Source organism: Haemaphysalis longicornis, unplaced genomic scaffold (genome assembly GCF_048455015.1).
Source record: "Haemaphysalis longicornis isolate Haplotype H1 unplaced genomic scaffold, Haemaphysalis longicornis Haplotype H1 scaffold_1, whole genome shotgun sequence".
In the NCBI taxonomy this organism is placed as follows: domain Eukaryota; kingdom Metazoa; phylum Arthropoda; class Arachnida; order Ixodida; family Ixodidae; genus Haemaphysalis; species Haemaphysalis longicornis.
Genome location: NW_027526203.1, coordinates 465,637,106 through 465,658,596, shown reverse-complemented (window position 1 = coordinate 465,658,596; position 21,491 = coordinate 465,637,106). Strand labels below are relative to the sequence as shown.

General features: G+C 45.2%; 1 protein-coding gene and 1 pseudogene across 1 annotated transcript; one reads left to right on the top strand and one right to left on the bottom strand.

Annotated features, from left to right (window-relative positions):
• Positions 1-5,571: 5,571 nt before the first annotated feature.
• LOC144156203 (DDRGK domain-containing protein 1-like) lies at positions 5,572-21,419 on the bottom strand. The gene is made up of 8 exons (XM_077688078.1): positions 21,181-21,419; positions 19,853-19,975; positions 19,660-19,784; positions 17,782-17,883; positions 15,378-15,497; positions 12,562-12,600; positions 7,104-7,160; positions 5,572-5,832 (listed from the first exon to the last, which is right to left on the bottom strand). Exons 1-8 carry the CDS (start codon positions 21,269-21,271, stop codon positions 5,635-5,637), a joined length of 855 nt encoding a protein of 284 aa, XP_077544204.1. The 5' UTR covers positions 21,272-21,419; the 3' UTR covers positions 5,572-5,634.
• LOC144156202 (uncharacterized) lies at positions 9,406-10,687 on the top strand (annotated as a pseudogene).
• Positions 21,420-21,491: the final 72 nt, after the last annotated feature.

Sequence of the window (21,491 nt, the reverse complement as noted above, 5' to 3'; positions counted from 1 at the left end):
TGACCAACGTGCACAGGGGACGCTGAGCGGTCGTCGAAAGGCACGCACACGAGCGCTGGGAATTTTCGTTGTTTGTTTAACCGGGCGGTTGCCGCAATCTTAGCCAATCTCTAAGTGGGTAAGCTTGGATTGACTATATATAACGTGCGCAGGAGATGCTGGACGGTCGTCGCGAGGCACGCACACGAGTGCTGAGGATTTTCTTTCAACTGCCGGGCGGTCGCCGAAATCTTGGCCAATCTCCTTAGTTGGTATGCTTGGATTGACGAACATGCACGGGGGATGGTGGGCAGTCGCCGCGAGGCACACACACAAAAGCGCTCGGCATTTCCTTGTTTTTAAAAACTTCCGGGGAGTCGCCGCAATCTTGAACGATCTCCTAAAGATTGTATGCTTGGCTTGATGAGCATATGCGCAGGGGACGCTGTGCGGTCACCGTGAGGCACGCACACATTACCGCTAGGCATTTTCTTGCTTTTTTTACTGCCGGGCAGTCGCCGCAATCTTGGATAATCCCCTTAAGTGGGGACGCTTGGAGTGATGAGCGAGCGCAGGGGATGCTGGGCGGTCGTCGCAAGGCACACACATGAGCGCTGGGAATTTTCTTGGTTTTTAAACTGCCGGGCGGTCTCCGCAATCTTGGCCAATCGCCTTAGTGGGTATGCTTGGATTGACGAACGTGCGTTGGGGACGCTGGGCGGTCGCCGCTTGGCACACACACACACACGAGAGCTCGGCATTTCCTTGCTTTAAAAACTGCCGGGCAGTTGCCGAAATCTTGCACAATCTCCTTAAGTGAGTATGCTTGGCTTGATGAGCGTGCGCAGAGGACGCTGGGCGGTCGTTGTGAGGCACGTCCACATGAGCGCTAGGCATTTTTTTTGGTTTTGTTAACTGCCGGGTAAGACGCACGCGGGGTCACAGTAGTTGTTCCTCCTACCCACCCGCCCTTGCAGAAAAGATACTCGGCCGTTCCTTCCGTCCTGTCTCTAGAGGCTCAAGCAATAACTGACGCAATCTTATCGTTAGCCACTCCTGGTAACCACGTGATCCTCAGCGACAGTCAGGATGCTCTGCGCTTGTTCCAGGAGCAGACGCTTCCCATCAATATTATGCATGCACTCCACACCCATCTGGCCAAACACACTGGTACTAGCTACGTGCTGGACTGGGTTCCTGGTCACGCAGGCGGGCAACGAGCTGGCGCATCAGCTCTCCCGTGCTCCGTCCCAACCGGGAGACTCGGAGACGCCCTGGCCAAATCCTTTCCACCCACCCACGCAAGCGCGACAAGCCCGTCTCCATCGACGCCAGACTGTGCAACAGTTAATCAGGGATAGGCAGACTCTTCCGTCTCCCTCTCACCTGTTACCCCGGGCAGATGCTTGTCTTATCCGGCAAGCGCAAACGGACAGCCTTCCAACTCCACACATACTGCATCGACTACAAGGCCATCGCAGCCCTGCGCGGTGCTCCAAGTGCTCTGGCTTTCCCAATACGCCGCATGTTCTTTGGGACTGTTCTGGTTCGCAACCATCACTCGCAATTCATTTTAAATCCCTTACACCTCCATATTCTCTCCAAGACTGGCTCGCGCCACCGGAGGGAACAGACCGAGTGGCCTGGTGGCGAGCTTTGGTGGCTCACGTTCGTCAAGTTCTCCCGTCTGTATAGATAATTTTGCTCCTTTCAGAACCCAGGACTTTGGGGGTCTTTTTCTTTGTTTTTTGTGTCAATAAAGTTTACCAACAACAACAACTGCCGGGTGGTCGTCGCGAGGCCCGTGCTCACCTGTGCGTGCTCGGCATATTCGTAATATTTTTAACGGCGGACATGAAAAATTACGATTTGCTAATGGCTTCACTGTTAAAAGAAGCTTCTGTTCGACATTTCTTGCGTCGTCTGCTGCGAGATGCAGGAAATCAGCATATTACCGGGAATTCCCTAGGAGGCCACAACAAGCCTGCTCGCTTCAACAACAAATTCCCTAAATGTCCCCAACTTTTGACGTTACTGACAGTGGCGACGTCACATTTTAGGAGTCAATTGAAACGTCGAGTTTCTTCCTCCTTTTCTGGGTTTCCATCCCCACTGCCCATTTGGAACTGTGTTTTAGTTGTGGGTGATTAAGAGATTGCCTTACATGACCAATTCAGCGAAAATCTGATGTCTACGCTAACACCAAAAATCCAACTGGCTAAGATACCAATCCAGAATTCTCTGCCCATTAGCTGCAAATGCAGGTATGCGCCAGCTAAGCATCCCCATAGGCTGCGACACATCATGGGGCTGAAAACGTGGATATGCACTGCCTTGCACTCCCACTGGCTGCTAGTGGGCCTATTCACAGTCCCGTCTTCATTGGGTGTGACACGTCATGTAGCTGCGAATGTGGGTGTGGGGTGGCCTCATGTCCCCATTGGGTATGCGACAGCCCAACAGTAGGTCTAACGTTATGCTTCGAGGTCTACCATCGCCAACCAGTACCTGCAGCTTGATATAAAATGAGTTCAACATTGCTTAGCACGTCGTTAAGTTAAATGTTAAGGTTACCCAACATTCAGGCTATATACAGCCTGACAACATACCCACTCAAGTGAATTGGCCAGTGACAATGACAGCAGCCATCAGAAGTTCACAGCCCATTGCTATTAGAGATACATCAACCTACCTACTCACACTTATGACATGCCCACTCAAGAGGGTTGGCCAGTGACGATGACAGCATCTGTCACAAGTTCACAGCCAATTCATATGAATAGGGTGAGGTAACCATACAAGGCTGTGGCCTATAGTGCTAAAAAAGTCCAAAGTGTCTCTGAATCTTTTTGCAAAGTAATAAACCCTTTGTTTATTTCAGATTTGGAAAGTCTTGGTGATGAATATTTCAGTCAACGAACACCATACAAATATTTGCCGCTGACAAAATTATTAATCACTGTATCTGATTATAATCTAGACTATGTCACAGTACAAATGTAGGTTCACTTTAGCATTACGACTACAGATTTGTTTTTTTTGAACACATTAAATATGTGTGAACTTCATTCCATCTGCTTCACTGCCAAGGCTTTTGCCAGCTTAACTGTGTCGCAACTTGGAGTTATTACTCTGCTGCACAGTAGAATGCATTTTCCCCCAAGCTCAAATAAACAACAAATGAAATTTTTTGTAATCAACTGAGAAAAGGACATTACTGTGAACACTCTCTCAAGTAGAAACTGTTTACTGTATTGACCTTTCCAGCATCACTGTAGTGCAAGTCAATTCCACGTGATATGCCTTGAGTGAATTTTAAGGGAAGGTGAGGTTTTACAACTAACTAAAAGAAAAGTTCACTAGCAGCAAGTACACACTGAAGAGTTTCCGTGTATTAAATATTTTCGCAATACCTGCAATAGAAGCAGAACAATATGCAAACAAACATGGCCTGATGCTCCGCCCCCCTCTGTGCACGTGATGCCGGAAGAGCGAAGAGCAGGGGCGAAAACAGGCCGGGAAACGTCATAGCGCCGCCTGTGCCACACTCATTTCGCTGTGCTGCTTCTAGGAGTTCGCCACAGAAAGAATGCTGCTTGGGTTTTCGTCGTCGTTGTCGATAGCACTTATCTGTACATTTTTCTTGTTCAAAAAGTATGCCCGAACTCCAAACCAGGCATACGTTATCATTCCATGTTTATAAGCAGGATACTGCTTTGCCGGAATGTTTTATAACATATGGAAGTGACAACCAAAGTGGCTGTGCTTGATGACTGAGAATATACTACCCTACGTTGGATGCTTTGTAAAACGCTCTATTGCGTTTTTCTTTTCTTTTTTTTGATGCGATGGATATGAATGTCCATATCAGATGCTATATTTAGGAAGGACGGTGAATGCTGTACTTTGGCCTCGGATGTTTTGTTCATGTTCCAGATAAAAAAAAAAAAAGTCATTTGTTCAGGAAATACTTGTTTCTGTAAATGCGTCAGTTTTCTTTCCCTGTGGGACTTCGAACACCGTTCAAAAACCGAACTTTTAGCAAAACTAAAACAAGGTGCCAGTTCTGACAGAACTTCTCGCCCCATTAATAGGTAAACATAATTCTTACAAAGTAAAAGAACTAAGACCACAACATTATTTAGAATACAGGCCACGAGAAAATATTTCTCTGAAATGGGAAAGCACCCCTCCGAATCATTGAAGTACTATAATTCGCGACTCACTGACTAAGGGGACCTAATTCTTTGCCCAAGATGCCGTGTGCCTGCATATTATAATCTGGCAGGCACTTCTGACATTGAACCTCAACTGTGCTCCAGTGATGTTCGTTGATATGTAGGAAACACCCTAAAGCAAAATGGCCCAGAAATCATGATGATACTAAAAGTAGGAGCGAAGAGTGAATATATGGCCTTTGCCCGACTAACAGTAAAGGCTTAAATCTAGCAATGGTGAAACAGGCCAACGATTTGTTATCACAAACCTCAGGTGATTGTTACCTAAAGTAACGTAACTACAACCTAACTGCCTTGTCTGGATGGTCTGCTATAACGAAGTGGCTGCTATAACGAAGTGGCTGTATTATGGTAGCAACGCACATGTGAAATCAAGCCCCACTAGAGCCACTAATGCGGTGGCGGCGGCACCAGTATGCTACAAGATTTCAAAAACAAATGCAAGTCAAACAGGGAGACGTCACGGATCGAACAAGTACAGGTATCGCGGAGGCACCGTAGCGCCACTGACGAAATCGCGCTCGCACACGCTTGCGTGTGTGAGTGGGGGGACGAGTAAGGAGGGTGGGGTGGAGGACAAGGAATAAAGGAAATTCGGCAGCAGAGTCCGCTTGTTGGTTTATGCATGTACCGGTCACACAAATACTGTCCCGCATATACGTTTACAGCGCATGAACGCTATATTTTCCCGCAGGACACGAACCTGCTTTTCGCTGGTACACTGTTTACAAAATGCCACTGAATCTTAGGCATAAATGGTTACTTATATATTAACAAACAGTTCAGGCAGTGCCTAATGTTAATCTAAGCAATAGAAGTGCCTTATGCTGGTTGCCCAGTTCAGAAATGTTCTTGCGAAATCATCTAGCCGACGCCACAGAGTCACTGTTTTGGGTTTATTGGTCCTGTAAAGCAAACTCAAGCCCCAAAATACTTGAACCAACAGGTCGGGAAGAAGTTAGCAAATAAACTTGCAGTCCTGTGTGAAAAGTGAACTGCAAGCCAAATCGCAGAAAAGGCAAGCGCCGCTGCCGCCCGATCGTTCCCAATGCTTCCGACAGCCGGCTCAGCCAAAGGGTGCCCTCATTTGACGTCATGAAGGGTGCAACCAGTCAGAGGCGCCAAAGACAAAGAGCACACGTCTTTCAAATGGGAGCGTGCGTTTTGCAAGACAAACGATAGTCGGACTCATATACGCTAACATTCAATGTGATATTCGGAGTCAGTGTGCAAGGAACTATATAAATCCACCTCTAACTCAATTTTCTTGGGACACACTTCAGCTTCCCCTTAATAAGCATAACCAATTTATGATCCATTTGCAAAGTGTAACGAAAATGAGAACAACAATACATTGCAAAACAGTCACTGCATCTCTTATTTATATGAACGTATAAAAGCTGAGATACAGGGGCAATCAGGCAGCAGGAGTCAGGTTGACAAGTGAATTGCTGCTGTCCACAAGTTCGCTGATGGACACCCGCCCTCGCTGTCGTATAAAGTGTGAAACCTCTTCAAGCTCCTGGCGGGTTATATAGATGAACTTTCCACGGTCGTCAATGACACCCACCAGCGTTTCATCCGCCAACAGGGCTTGAACACGATCAATGCAGTCCTGGATGAGCAAGCACAAATGCACCATCAAGCCAGCACAACTGTCCCCAACGTCTCTTGTACTTCAAAAAATCAAAACAGAGCGCAATGGACAAGGAAAGAGAAACCTAGTAGACTGGACGAGCGCTCACTCCCAGCTAGTTTATTTCAAAACCCTTATCAGCATATAAATGTCTGTGCGTCAGAGGCGTGCCTGCTCTCACACCACCCCAAGAGCAAGCCACATGCACTGCTACTGATTACGGCACAATAGGCGAAACTCACTCTCCTGCAAACACACCAACATCTGATGGACACAATCTGTGCCCCTCTTTTTGATATGATATGCCTCCAAAAGTGTGCGTGCCACCGTGTCTCTGCTGCGGCCCAGCACCTTCAACTCAGAAATAAACACACAGCGCAATGCGCAGGAAAATGCGCATGTTGATCACTTGCGAGCGATAGCGCATGCCCACAGGCCCGGTTGCTGACACACCGGCCAGTTCGTCCAATATAGGACTTGCCGCAGTCCAGTGGCAATTCATAAACAACAGATACCGCACAATCAACATGGCACCTGGTGTGCTTCTTACCACACCAGACGCTATGCGGTAGATGATACAACAGATACCGCACAATCAAGCACACCAGGTGCCACGTGGATTGTGCGGTATCTCTTGCATCAGTTCATAACGAGGTCCTTTTTTACCCCCCAGTCTTAAGTTGACACGGTTCTTGCTACAGCTCTGCAAGAAATACAGCTAATCAATCATCCCCTCGGTTATTGCTAGGTTACAATAACTCTGCAACTTAGCTAGAAAGAAATCTTCGGCAGAGTGGGGAAGGTCAGAAGCCATAGTGCTCTAAATGGTCCTCTAGAAAGCATTCCAGAGGTGACAAGACATACAGGTTTTTCCATAGAATCAAACAATTTTGCTTCAAGCTTGAGACCTGAGCTTTTGCACATACACAACAAAAATGCATAGAATGTTAGCCATTAACAGCTTCCATGCACACAATTCAGAGTGAAATTCGGCAGCACAGTCCGCTCGGCAGTGGAATTGTCTGCCGAGCTTGGTTCCACTTTTCTCTGTGATTTCTGCCTCTTTATCTTTTTGCACCTGTCCTCTCTGTGCCATCACTGTCAGAACAATGTTCCACAGGGCCTAAACACCCAGCAGTCAGGTTTGCTTTTCAGCAAAATCGTCCCTGGTTACGGGACTGAAGCATAGGACTGAATATTTAACTGATCCTACCATCTTCATGTTGTAGAAATAAATATATGCTGCTTACCTGTGTTTTCAACTGAAATTTCGCAGCCAAATCTTCAAGAATAACAACCTTTTCTTTCTGAAACATCAAGATAAGTCACAGTAAGTAAGCATGTTACAAATAGAAAATGCTTTCATTCCATTCAAGGAATGTCCTTAGATACACTAGCTTTATATATATATCACAATAAGACAAAGCTAATTACAAAACACTTGCAAACCTCTACTACTATAAACATGAAATATGGCGCCAAGATTACAGATGCAAACAGGCAGATCAAGGCAATTTAGGCAATGCAGCCAAATAATTCCATCCTTTCTCTTCAGCTGCAAGGACCAATGTCCTTGTTTTGTAATCAAATTTGGCTGAAGACATGGTTAGGCGTCTACAACTGAAGCTCTGCTGTTGTGTGCTTTCATTTAAACACTGGCCGTTAATTGCTCACAAAGCGAGTCTGCACTTGTGTCGTTCTCTCGTCTAGCACCCTTGTTTCTTTCTATGCACTGCTGTAGTTGTCAACTAGAACTGTTGCATTTTACACACACCTACCTGTCAACTTTACTTGCAAGTAGGCCTGTGGGAATAGTGATTTTTGCTTTAAAAGCAAACATGAAGTGAATAACAATAGTTTTAAATTGAAGTGAATAGGTATGCTGTGATTATCAATCAAAAAGCTGAAATTTAATAATTTCTCTGATGGGCTTCACGTAACTGGTACAGTGTAGACCGTTTATAACGCATGTCGTGGGAGCCGCGAAAATCTGCACCAAGTGGTACCATACTATAAACAAAACATGTGTGAATCCAATTGCATAGCACTCTACCTTTCAATCATTTTTCGTTAATCGGCATTCAAACGAAGGCCTCTCAAAAACAGAGCAGCAGCCTGCTTCGGATCGCACGCTGTGTCGGATGGCTGATTCCATCTTTTTTTTTTTTTCTTTCTCGTGACCCTAAAATGATGCCCCAGCTGCACCGGTCAATCAGCGGACCTGCCAAAATACTGCATTATAAACGGTATTGGGCTTCACGCAACCGCGTTTTAAGTGGTATCCTTCTGCGTTGAGTTCTAAAGGAGGCATACCGGTGGCAACAAAAACCCGCATTATATTGGGTCCCCCACTATAAGCGGTCACGTTATAAATGGTCTACACTGTACAAACAAAAAGATTCGGCAGAGCTAAGAGCCCCGTAAAAAATTTTCTGTGCTGTAAATTGAACAAATCAACTAGTAAGTTAGTAGACCTTTACTTTAGCTGATGGTTTGAAGAAACTGTCTATCTTGGGCTACGACGACTCAGTATTGTGACTATTATTACAATTGCTAGCCCACTACATTACTTTCTGTATTACTGTTCTATTACTGCTTTAATTACTATTTTGACAACTTGACAAACTATAATCACCACACTTCCCTGTAGCAACAACATCATAAAGCTACGAGTGTTGGCATTGTCAACTTTATTTTTCTAGGAAGCAAACAAGGTGCAAAAATTTTGGCAACGCATTTAAATCCTCACATGGGCGCCCCCAAATATATCTACTGGTGTGGTGGTACAACTTTCCTTATGCAACCCCTTTTGAAAATTTTTTGAGGAATTCCATATTAAACTAAGTTAAACATTGTTTTAACAAAACTGATACAAGGAATCATGTCTCATATTAACTACTCCACTAAGAACCTAAAATGGCCCTTTACAGTGAACTACACGTAAACTGGCTGGCGTATTTTTGCCTCCGACTTTCAGGAAAAACATTTGAAAAAAAATTTGTATGCGAATCTAGTCATCCCCTTTTCTAAGCAACCATCGCAAGGTGGATTTCAGACGTGTGGAAGCGGGTTCGAGCTGGCATTGCGGTCAAGCCATTTGTGAAGTTTTTAATTAGAAGCGGGCACCGGAACAGGAACGCAAGACAGAGCAGCAAGCGGCTGGAACACTACAAGTGCTGCGATATGCACCATCAGTGCGCTTATGGTGCTGGTAAGTGGAGCTGCTTGCCCAGCATGCTGCACCTGTACGCTCGCGTTATGCGAACCGGTTGAGAAACGAAAGGGCCTATCATCGTTTCTTGAGCCGCACGGTGCGTATAGCAATTGCGCTGCATCAGTACTTTCTGCTGTGCACACCTCGAGCCGTGTTGCGCCTCGTGATCTTGCGAACAGTGCTAGCGGAAGCCGGGAATATCAGAGTGGGAGCTCCCGCGACAGCTTTGCTGTGAACGTGAAGGCGGTGGTGGCTGCACATACGATTGGCATCGGGCACGAACAGCTGTTGCGTTTTTGTGCCATTCTTGGCTTGCCGACACCGTTGCATCACAACAACTTTACGGCAATCGGCAAGAAAGTGCATGTTGCGGCCATGAACGCTGTGGCAGAAAACATGGGGAAAGCCATAGTTCTCACGAAAAAGATGGTTGGTGACAGTGATGTTGCCGTGATGCTTGATAGTACATGGCAAAAGCGGGGCCACGAGAGCCATAACGGCGTTGGCACAGCTGTGTCTGTAGACACTGGCTTGTGCCTTGATTTTGAGGTGCTCTCAAACTTCTGCTTTGCATGCAGCCGGCACAAAAGCCTCAGAAGCAAAGAGGAGGAAGTGCGGCAGGCATACCATGGCCTTGTTTGTGAGAAGAACACTGACTGCTCTTCTCATGGTATGGAAAAGGAGACACCACTGCGCTTCACCACGTTTCTAAGTGATGGGGACAGCACAGCTTTCAGTGCTGTCTATGAGGCAAAAGTGTATGGCGAAACGCCCATTGTGAAGGAAGACTGTGCCAACCACATGGACAAGCACCTAGGCACTTCAATTCACAAACTCAAGACTTCTCTTCCACACGGTGAAATGTTGAAGGATGGGCACATACAGAAGTTGCAAAACTACTACTGCATAGCTATCACCAGCAAAAGGGGCAATGTTCAGAAAATGTATCGTGCCATCTGGCCTCACTTTTTCACTCATGTTTGACAATCACTGTTAAGAGCCATAAGTTCTGCCCCGAAGGAGCTGAATCGTGGTTCAAGCACCGGCAGGCTGAAGCACTGGGAGAGCCCGCACCAGACCGCACTCCACTTCTGACAAAGGCGCAGGGGCAGGCTTGGCTGCCTATATACAAGCGTCTCATGGAAAAGAAGCTGCTTACCCGCTGCTTACAAGGAAAGACTCAAAATGTAGCAGAGTCCCTCAACAGCAAAATCTGGTTGCTAAGCCTGAAGACAAAGTTTGCGTCCAAGACTGTAGTGGCAACTGCAACTGCCATCGCCGTTTTGTGGTATAACTGCAGGCATGGAAGCTTTGAGCAGGTGCTTGAGAAGCTTAGTATACTGCCACCAGAAGAGCTTGTTGTCCTGGGCAGCTATGCATGACCAGAGAAGAATAAAGAAAATGTCCGTCCACCAAACCACTGAAGCTTGAGCACATTGCCAAAACCAGATGAGGAAAGCGTGTATCACGGACTCCATTCGGGAGTGTGCTGAGGGGCAAACATGGGGCCGGAGAGTTCTGAAGAACCGTGCAGTGTTTGGGACACACTTCTCTATTTTGGCAAAAAATTCCATGTGCTTTCGTCATGTTTTTGAAAAATAAAGCCGTTCGAAACTTTCAAAAGCATTTTTCTCCATTTGTGCTGTTCAGCACTTTTTACGTTTTGTGCAATAAATTTCAAGTACTTCCAATGGTCTGATTTGGTTGAAATTTTGCATATAGTCTCTTCAAAGTGTGCAGAATGTCGATATCTATTTGCATTTTCAATATCTCTCCTACATTTTTTGCAAAAATTTAAAATGTTGACTCATACCAATCAAAACATATACATTTGCTGTTCCTGAATTTTTTTACTAATATAGGAATTATGTGAATAACATTTAAGTAGTTTTCGACATACTACCTTACCTAAGTAGCAAAATGAGATATTTCAGGCTGCCCTAAGCAAAGATTTACTATGAAAAATGATGTGCACAAACAGCCCCATATTTTGCTCTTGAGAGCTGTCTCACACAAGAACTAATAAAGCCACATACTCGAAATCAGCATTAAAAACCTCATCTATGACAAAAGTTTCGTAACCTTAGGTACAATATTAAAGAAAAAGTCTTTTCGAGGAGCATCTCCCCTTAAACAAATTTCATACTAAAATTTTTGCGCAACTGTGGAAATTTGAGGGGCAGATGTTTAAAAAGTAAAACATGCATTTTCAGTATGAAGACTGGAGCCGAGGCGCAAAGGGTCACAAGAGGGAGTCGTACCACAAAACTAGTAGGTATGATTTCCAGGTCCAATTTTTTTGTACCTTGCATGCACCTTTACACCAAGTTTCCTTCCTAAAAATTAAACAAAAGTGATACTGACAGTTGTACATGCACCTTTACACCAAGTTTCCTTCCTAAAAATTAAACAAAGGTGATACTGACAGTTGTACCTTTTCTTGTTGTTGTTGCTCCAGGAAAGTGTGACAATGATAGTTTATCAGCATAGTAGCAACAGTAATGAAAAGAATAACAGAAAAGAATAGCAATAAAAACAGCAATGTAATGGAATTGAAATAGTAACAGGAATAGTAGCACACCTTGGCTAATACTCAAGCCTTGAAATTTAGAGGTAGAAGCTACCTTCAAACCATCAGCTAAGCTAAATGTCGCTTTACACCATACGAAAATTTGTGCGAATCTTTTAGCTTGGCCCCAAACTTCTTTGCTACTGATTACTGAAGCCTACCAAAGAAATGGTACATTTCAGTTTTCATATATAACATACTGGAAATTGTAAAGCATTTGCCTTGATTCAAGAACAAAATCCTTATTCACTTCGTATTTTCCTTCGATGTGAAAATCTCTATTTGGGAAGGCCAAACATTGCATATGATCTGTCCTGAATTCCGATTGTGGACTAGTCCTCTGTCCGGTTCGGTGCACCAGAAAATGTTATAGATGGCTGAATGATATTTACCAGTGCACAAGGAATCTCGTGGCACAGTGCCTGATTGGTGTGCAACAAGGATGTAAGGTACTAATTATGTGCACAACCACTAATGGAGGCAATCTTCCCCTACATGGGTCTTCACAAAGCACAGTCACAGACAGCCTAAGCCGCAACAACGAAACGGCAGTTGTAAGATACTGGTGGCGCAGCCCAGTTGCAAAAACGGAAAGCTGTGACGAGATAAAACCTCTGTTCACGAGTGCTATTCACTGTTTCTCAGTGAATCTGCTGGTTTCGCCACGTATGTGACTATGCAACTTTCACTCTTACATTTGTTGTGACCTACCCTAGCTGGCAGACGATTGTGCAGCAGACAAAACTCACTGATCCGCACGGCAGCAATGAAGGGCACTCTCAAGTGCGTATTTTATCACGTCGCGGATTTTCATTTTGACAGCTGGGTCACGCCATCCCCATGCCACCAGCAGTGGCAACAGTTACTAGCCAGTTGTTCTTTTTTTGTGTGTGCACGAGTGTGTGTGGAGTACAAGCTCACCAACCTTTATGTGATCCAAGAACTCTTGCAGCTTGTTTTGTGCCTGAAATAAAAACAGTACTGAGCACTAAAGACAAGGAAAATGGTGTTAATGCTTGGCTCCCCCTGCACAATGATAATGAACTGATTTTTAAGTGGTGTTCAACATTTTTTTTTTTTTTCAGCATACAACACGTTCTCAGAATGAGTGACAACTTACAGCCTATCAAAATGTAGCTCAATGGATGCACAGCCCCTCGGCAAGTGCAGCAAGCTGTGAGATGTGTACTGGGTGAATTGCCAAGCGAAGGGACAAAATCCGACAATTTTGCCTGCTCTTTATTTCTCTTCAGGCCTTTCAGTTTCTACAAAAGTGAATTTTCACGTGTCAAAATTTCCTCCAGGTTCAGAAACACAAGTATCAAAGACCCTCTTGTTAATAGCAGAAAATTGAATTCCTGGAAAAAAAAGTTAGTTGCCAAGACCACAAAATGACAAAAAATGCATTCTCAGTAAAATATAAGCTGCCTAAGTTTCTATCCCTTTCTAGACAGCAAGCCTAAGATAGAAAGTCGACGCTTTCCCACAGTGTCTCTGATGAACGACAAAGAGCAGCTAACGTCCGTAGTGCTGCGCAGTGCTCACCCGTTTCTACAGTGGATTGCCACACTGTGAAAACCTTTTGCTGAACATTTTTTTTTTATTATTGCAGCGTTTTCACGGCTTGAGTTTGGAAGGCCAGCCCCTATGCGTGGTTTAGCATACAGTATGTTGCCATTGGAGGGTGACGAGAGCCATCCTCGCGCGATAATAAATAAATGGCTTGCGCTGTGAAGAAGACTTCTTCGTGCTTTGTTTTTCCCAGTTGTGAAAAGCGGGTGGGCATTAAAATCGAAGCCGGGGTTAGATTTCAGTAAATGCAGTAACAGGAACCGAAATGAAAAGTGCGCATATAGGATAAATTACCAACCAGATGCTCCAATTGATCAAAATTTATAATTTAACAAAACTTCCAAAGGTCGAGCGCAGGCAATAAATCTTCAATGAACATGGTAAGGAAAATGTTTACGCATGCATAATTACTACCAGATGTTCAGTAAAAAATGAAAATTATTTCAGGTGTTCTTTAGTTGACTGGCAAGAATGGCATTTCAATACTTAGCTGTTCATATCTACTAACAAGCAGTGATTATGGCACCAGCCCGGCACATTTAGTGTGCCGGCTTTACAGCTGTCCTGTTTGAGCAAGTACTCAACGGTGGAAATACGTCAAGTGGGCAGAGGCTCTACATTACTCCTTTTGCATTTGTTACGCGGTCTGAAGCACACTCTACGCCAGGAAACAAATGCCTGTAAACTGAATGCCCCCAGGATATTAGCACCAGGGGCCGAATTCTCTAAAACGACGGGGCGTCGCTTTGTGGTTCCCTGCAGGTAGAGTCAGCCGCAGAAAAGCGCTGTGGCAAGGGTGCCAAGCGACAAGTGAAACGACGGGGGGGCAGTGGGTGTCGCTTGGCGCCCTTGCCACAGCGCTTTTCTGCGGCTGACTCTACCTGCAGGGAACCCCAAAGCGACGGCCCCAACCCCAGAACACATGCATTTGCATGGCGCTACCCCGTCGTTTCAAAGCGACGCCCCGTCGTTTTAGAGAATTCGGCCACAGGAGTGTTTCCCAGATGTTTCTTCCGGCTATCATCCGTAACTACACCCTCATTTTGGTGACCCAGAGCCGATTAGGCGCTGACTGGACACATTCAAGTGCTTAGTTTCCTTACACTACTCCTAATTTCTGTCTCTCCTTTTTGTTCACGTACCCTTAAAATGATGATTAAATAGTCTGGAATGTTGAGGAACATTAACACACTAGCACAATGTAGCACTGATAGTTCTGAAGGGGTGGTTTATACGACCTTACATCAGCTATTTTTTTGGGTTAACTTGTGAGAATAACGGTGAGGAGTGATCCCAATTAGCGACTTCCCACTGGGAAGAAGACAGCAGAGTTGGCCGCTCAGTTGAGCACAGTTAGCAGGCGACTTTCCCAACATGTAATGCCAGGTCTCCCTTCGCCTGGATCATTTAGTTGGGTGTCTATTGAAATTGACTGATTGATCGAAATTGTACATTGTTTGTACGCGATTTATTGAAATTACTTGATTAACCGCTTTATCAAGCCTTGGCCAATCCTCCCTGTGGGCATGTGCTACATTGTGGATATGCTTGAGGGAAGACCACACAAGAGTGCTGGAAGTTTCAATTGTGCAGTTATTGTTCACTGGATGACTAAAACTGATTGATTAAAATAGCTGAAATATTGTAATTGACTGACATTTTTCATTTTTTCCATTAGATTTTACCAACCGTTCGCCAATCCATTCTGCAGGTACGTGCAGGTGCATTATATACATGCACGCACACACACAAATGGCCACCAATCCTAATGTTCTGTAAAATGGCACACATTACAAATGCAGCAATTCCAGACACCATGGCTAACGCAATAAAATCGTCCTATTTGCACACTCTCCATTGTTGATACACAGCCCCCAATTGTCAAATTCAGATCTTTTCTTAGCCATTGCAGCTAACAAGAAAGCAAAACAGTGAGGACATAGACAACAAAAAAAGGAAGGCCAGAGATTTCTGCACCTATCCCTTCGATGACTGCTGTGGATTTCTAAAACAGACCAACTATCAACGTGGTTTCCTCTCATAATTGATGATATGCCGGAGCTGAAAAGCTACCACTTAGTTTGAGCCGAGTGCAGTGATGCAGGAGCTCGTCCACTGGCCCCAAAAGAGCCTCCCCCTCAAGTGAGCAGGGCGGACGCAACCACGCACCTGTTCCTCGGAGGCAGCGTCATAGCCTTCGCCTTCCACTGAGAAGGCCTCTTTCATCTTGAGGTACTCCTCCAGCTCCCGTTGCTCCTTCTCCTCCTTCAGACGCTTCTCCTCGGCTTCCTGGGGCCAAGCGGAAGACACCCTCAGCCAGCATGCTCCATCTGGTCACACACAACAGCTGAACACCTACAATAACCAGCACCAATGAAGACTGCTGGAGGTGCCAGGTGGAGGGTAGCATAAGCCTCTTCAAATGCAGTTAACACCTTGGTATAGTGCACTTACATATAACAAAAACCTAGAAACAAAAGAAGCAATAAGGTTTACATAGTGCACAAAGCACTGGTATTGTCCTAGTATTTTTCGCGCTGTTGCCAAGACGACACCATACCAACTCGGCCAGCTCACCACTCTTTTACGGTTAACATAGTTTCAGGCCCACTGAACCCTGTGTATACTGTCTGTTGCTACACTGGCACATCCATGCAATCAGCTGTTGCGGCTAAGCTGTACGGGTCCAAACCTCCTAAGAGGGCGAGTGGGCCGGTAGTGGACAAGGCATTCCCACACAGAGTGGACAGTAGGCTGCAGCTAGTTCACTGGCTGTGGAGGCGACGAGGTATTTTTGTTACCAGCATTGCCACCAAGGTTTTAAAGCTGCAGACACAAATGCAAGCCTCCTCCATTGTTTGTGGCAAGACATGGCCCTTACGCAGCAAAAAATTTACTTTTGAGGTGTTTCAGACAAAACAAGACTTATAACAAAGTGTGCTTTTCAAGGTTCAAGCAGTGTTTAGAACATGAAAGGACCTCCCTAACATGATAATCCTGGAAAGTTTTTTTGACCTCCAGTAAAATCCCCACTACTATAAATTTCAACGCGTAGCTCACACCATACAAAAACTTACTATATTCAGCCACTGTACCCAATTAGAAATTGTTTTCAATCTGAAAGATGCCCATGAAGCTCATATTAATGAAAAAAAAAAATCATTAAATAAATGGTGTACTTGAAGCACAGGTGGCAAAATAGGCATTGCTTTCAATTACACAGGGTGATTAAGATATTTTGGTATACAGTTTTTTAACCCAACCTAACAAAGTCTGTGGCTACTGCGAAAAATTCTGTAAAATTGAGAATTTCCTAGAAATAAAAACATGAGACTATGTAAAGCATTCAAAACTATATCTTCAGCAAAAAGGTAAGCAGCTTTGCTTTGCATACACAGTTTGTAAACAAAGGTGTTACACCCTTTTCGTACACCCGATATGTAGTTCCTACGGCAGCTTCCTCGCACTTTTTTGATGGTACATAAGATTTGTCCATTAGCTACCATGGAAATTACGTTCATCTTTTTTTTCCGTGGTTAAACCACTTGACCTTAGTTTTGGGAGGTTCTGTTTCTCAACAACAAAAACCCATGCACGAGAACCATCTATTTGCTTTATGCCCACCTGTTTTCATAAAAAAATCTTAGTAAAATCTGGATGAATTATCAATTTTATTCATTAAACTCAATTCTGGAGGATGTCACAATCTGTTCGTATAGAGTTCAGAAATCGGCAAAATAGAGTTCTAACTCTGATAACATCTCTTCACTCCAAACTACCGTGACAAATTTGTTTTGCATCCAAATTTGCTTTAGAACGGCCTCAAATGCACTTGGTCCACCCCACTACCAAACACTGCCAAAACCAACTATGAAGGGAAGGACATGACAAACTCGTGGGCAGGAGGGGGAGAACGGTGTAACGGTGATGTTGCATGCGCTTCTGCCTGCAATGTGAACATTTTATGCCTTTTACAATTATCCCAAATTACAAAAACTTAACCTCTAGAGAAGGCAGTTGAAGCTGCACATGAAGCTGACAGTTTACTACCGAGTTCCGCTGTATTCCCCTGATTGACATTTTCCTGATGTTCTGCAAAATTTTCAATTACCCCAAAACCGCCCCAAAAGTCTCTTGTAAAAATATACGGAAGACATAGGTGATTAGTTTGGGATTTAGAAAAACCAAAAACCTTCAAGTTAACTGAGTTCGAGTGTACACTATACGCAATTTTTAAGTAAGACGCAACATATGAAGTTGATTAAAACTGCCTGGCACTGCAGCAGTATACCCACGCCAGCAGTATACCCAACTGCTCACAGGCCGTTATCTTCAACCTATCAGGAACATTTTCCTTTTATTTTCTAGCGTGCAGAACTAAGGAGCAGCCAACCGAAAGGCCGCCTTTGCTAAAAGGAACCTGCAGTTCGCAGAATTTACTGGAAACCCAAAAATGAAGAAAGGAGAGAAATGCGTGCCAATTTTTTGGGTTCTCAGCTAGTCCTGCCCACAGCAACACCCCAGTGGCAGTGAGAGTGCGGAGAATGAGAGAGAGGACCGGGTGCATGCCCACCCGCTCAGCCTCGAGCTCCTTTTCCCGCTGCTCCTCCTGCTTCCGGCGCTCTTCCTCCATGGCCTGCTTCTGGCGCCGCTCCTCTCGGTCCTCCAGGTCTCTCTGGAAACAGCCACAGGTCAAACACGTACACGCTCTCAATTGGCATGGGGCCACACCGCATGTGGGGGCTGCAAATTTCACAATCATTCATTTTCGCAAAGTAGCAGATCTGGCATTACTGTTACCGTTTGCTGGTGGCACAGCTGTCACATCTGATTCATTGCAGCGGCTCAGTCGCTAAGGCATCGCGTGGCTGAGCCAAAGGACGCAGGTCCTATCCTGGCCGTGGTGGCCACTTCTCGGATGGAGGCGAGAAGTGAGAACACCCGTGTGTGAATACTTTGGATCCCCTCACAACTAATCAAGAATCCTCCACTGTGGCGCACCTACTTTTCCTGTGGGCACTGGCACTGCTGTAGTGTTGGTTAAAAGGTCAAACCACAGAGCTTCTAGGAACGTCACACTCATTAATACACCTATGAAATTATGCGTGCACGCACGCACACACATACACACAAAATACAGAACTGCTCAAAGCTAAAGAGTACGAGAACTGCAGTTAGCGAAGATTTCTTGAACTGCAAAACACATGCAGATTTATCACCCTGTTTCCATACATCACAAATTGCTTGGCAGGCCAAGCAATTTGTGTAGTGTGGAAGGGGAGTGGTGCATCACATCCCTTTCTCATGTGGCTGCTGCTATACTGGCCCGACGAGCAGGTGCCTGAACGTTTGATTCCCGAGCATGCTTCTGCACCCACAAGGAACCCCCTGCCTCTCACTGCGGGCTGTGCCCCTGTTGCATAAGACGGAAGTACTGTTTAGGCATTTACAGCAGCATACTCGTAAGTTTGTGGAGGCATTCTTTGTGTTTCTGAACGGCACGTGTGTTAAGTGTTCCATCTGCGACCCTCCTGGAAGAGGGGACTGCTTATCTCGAAAGAAATATTTTGCGAGGCATGTATCATGCGGAATAACGTGTGTGAGTAGTTGCCCACCCCCTTTACAAATAAGGAAGAATTCATGCTGGCAGTTTACAGATCAGTGCATGTGTGCTTTTGATGCATAGACTGTAACTTTGATTTTTTGTTTTTGTTCATGGGTGTCCTGAGTATGCGCAAAGTTGATGTTTTAGACTTGTCTTCATAAAAATCAGTTGATACCTAGCGATCACCCTGTGCACTGCTCTAGTCGTATCATGTTTTTCTTAACTTGTTTTAAAGATGCTATCATAACAACCAGCCCATCTGTCATTACAAATGCTACAACAGTAAAGCCTCGTTACAAGAGACTCTTAAGGTACTCGAGAAATGTGTCTCTTGTAACCAAGGTCACTTGTATGCGATGTTGTTAACACAGATAACATTGGAACAAACCGTTTTCATTCAAATGTCTCTTATAACCAAGTGTCTCCTGTAACAGTGTCTTTTGTAACGAGGTTTAACTGTATCGTGTACTTTGAACCCAGCCTGCTTTTGCAGGCCATGACTGCGATAACACTACCCAAAGAGCCTACCAGTCCCTTTCCGAAGGGGATAATGTGCCAATCAGAACTGGTAGTCAATGCATCACTGCTCGTGTTGTTAGAAATATTTAAACTGTGACAAAATACAGATGTCAAAGAGACACTTAAAGGTCTTCATGTAGCCATAATGCCTGCGACTGAAGTCACTGACGACCTCTCTCACTTAAATAACTTGGCATGGCGCAGATGGTTTTTTTGTGTTAATAAAAGAACAATCTGTGCCGCACGCCAGCCATGGTTCCTCCGCCGTAACAGCACCGAACTTGCCTTTGCACAAAGGGTTGAGACTGGAAAGGCAAGCACACGTACCTCTCTTTGTGCCCGCTTCTCTGCCTTCATTTCCAGCTTCTTGCGCTTCTTTGCTCCAATCTTCCCCTCAGGCATGGCTACCAGGTCTTCAAGCATGGCGTCATCATCATCATCATCCTCCTCATCTACAAAGAGGCAAACAACTTGGAATAAGGCCACCCCATTTCACTTCGCGGGCCCTCTTTTGGCTCACCGTCGTCCAGCTGCCGGCCAGCACCCATCCTGGCCCTCGCGTTCCGCCGCACCCGCCGAATTCCTGCCGGCCCACCTGCTTCCCTGTTGACAGGCACCGCCCTGGCCTGCGGTGCCCTTTCACCTGGAGCGGAGAAAGGCGGCAATGCCTCGGCTCTCTCGTGCCACACGTGTGCACCAGTTAGCCCATTTCACCAACATCCACGGGCACAAAGTTGTCCTCATCTTCTCTACTGATGAGCTCTCTCAAAAATATAAGTAGAAAAAAGTTATATTTTCTCACTTTCAAAACCTAAAACAAGGAAGACTTTAGTCGGTGAAATCTTCCGCAGCAGAGAAAACATACTAGTCAGAAAGTATTTTTTCCAAATCCTTTCTGCTCTTAGTTTTGCTGAAAGATTGCTCTATTATGACCCTTTCCAGTTGACAACTAAGAAAAGCAAACCTGCTCCCTGCACCGCAACACACAAATAAGCGATAAGACCTCTATCCCACAAGGAAGAAGTTTTTTGCTATGATTCAACCACTGGAGATCAATATTAGAAGCTTTGATAAGCTAGACGGCCGAAGCAGTTTGCAACCCTGAGAGAGAGAAAAATAGAAGAGAGCACGCTTTGCACCTCTCGCAGGTTAGATCAGTACGCTGCAAATGCGTCGTATTCACAACATTATGAAAGGGACGGTCACTCATTGAACGAAAACGCACAGCAGAGAAATGCCATTAGGCTGAAAGCGGAAGGAGGAAATCAGTATACAAAATTAGAATTAGTGCTGCTCAAAAAATTGTTAACGTTATCGTTCACCACGCCGTGTCTTTCACGAGATTACTGACTCGGCGAGCTGGCCCTGGTAAAGTGTGTTTGGGGACCACATTCAGCTTAAAGTGCGTTCCTTGTAAAGTGTCATTCGCGTTTGCCGTTTAGCTGCTCCCGAATGACATTTTAGCCGAGTGCACTCCGTGTAAGTGCAATTAAATAGGCACGTTTGACACGGGTATTACAGACCGCTACTGTTCTGAGCGTTCCCAGAAACGTTGCCCTGGTTTTGTAGTAACTAATAACAAACCAAAGACTTATTGATACTGGATAGCTTGAGCGGAAAGAAGAAATCAAAGCGTAGGAAAATGGCAAATCGCCTGACGTCATGTCAACCTAGGAATTGGTTACCAGTGGTGCCCGATTAAAAAGGGTACCAGACTGAAGGCAATAAGGGAATGAAGCAAGCAAGATGGTCTTTTCTGGTAAGCTGGTAAACATAAGCGTCACACTTGTATGTACGGAGACGTGCATACGAATGAAAACGTCAAACACGGCAACGTAGCGAACTCACTCGACGTGCTACCTCGCCAGACAAGCAGCCCGATGAGAATCACAGTGACTAGGGAGATAGCTCCCGTCAAAATCATGATGAGGTCCGACATCTCTGCGACTGTTCCGGCAACAGGAAAAATATTTCCAAAGGAGCATGAAACGCTAGAACATATCGTAGCAGCGACAACACACACACAGCTTGGCACACAGCTGAGCAGACAGACACTTCTTCCACGGTCGCCAGACCAGCCAGACACGCTACAAGCACGGCTGGCACGGCTACAAGCCAGCGTCGTTAGAACAAGCCACAAGCTATAGTGCCACAAACTA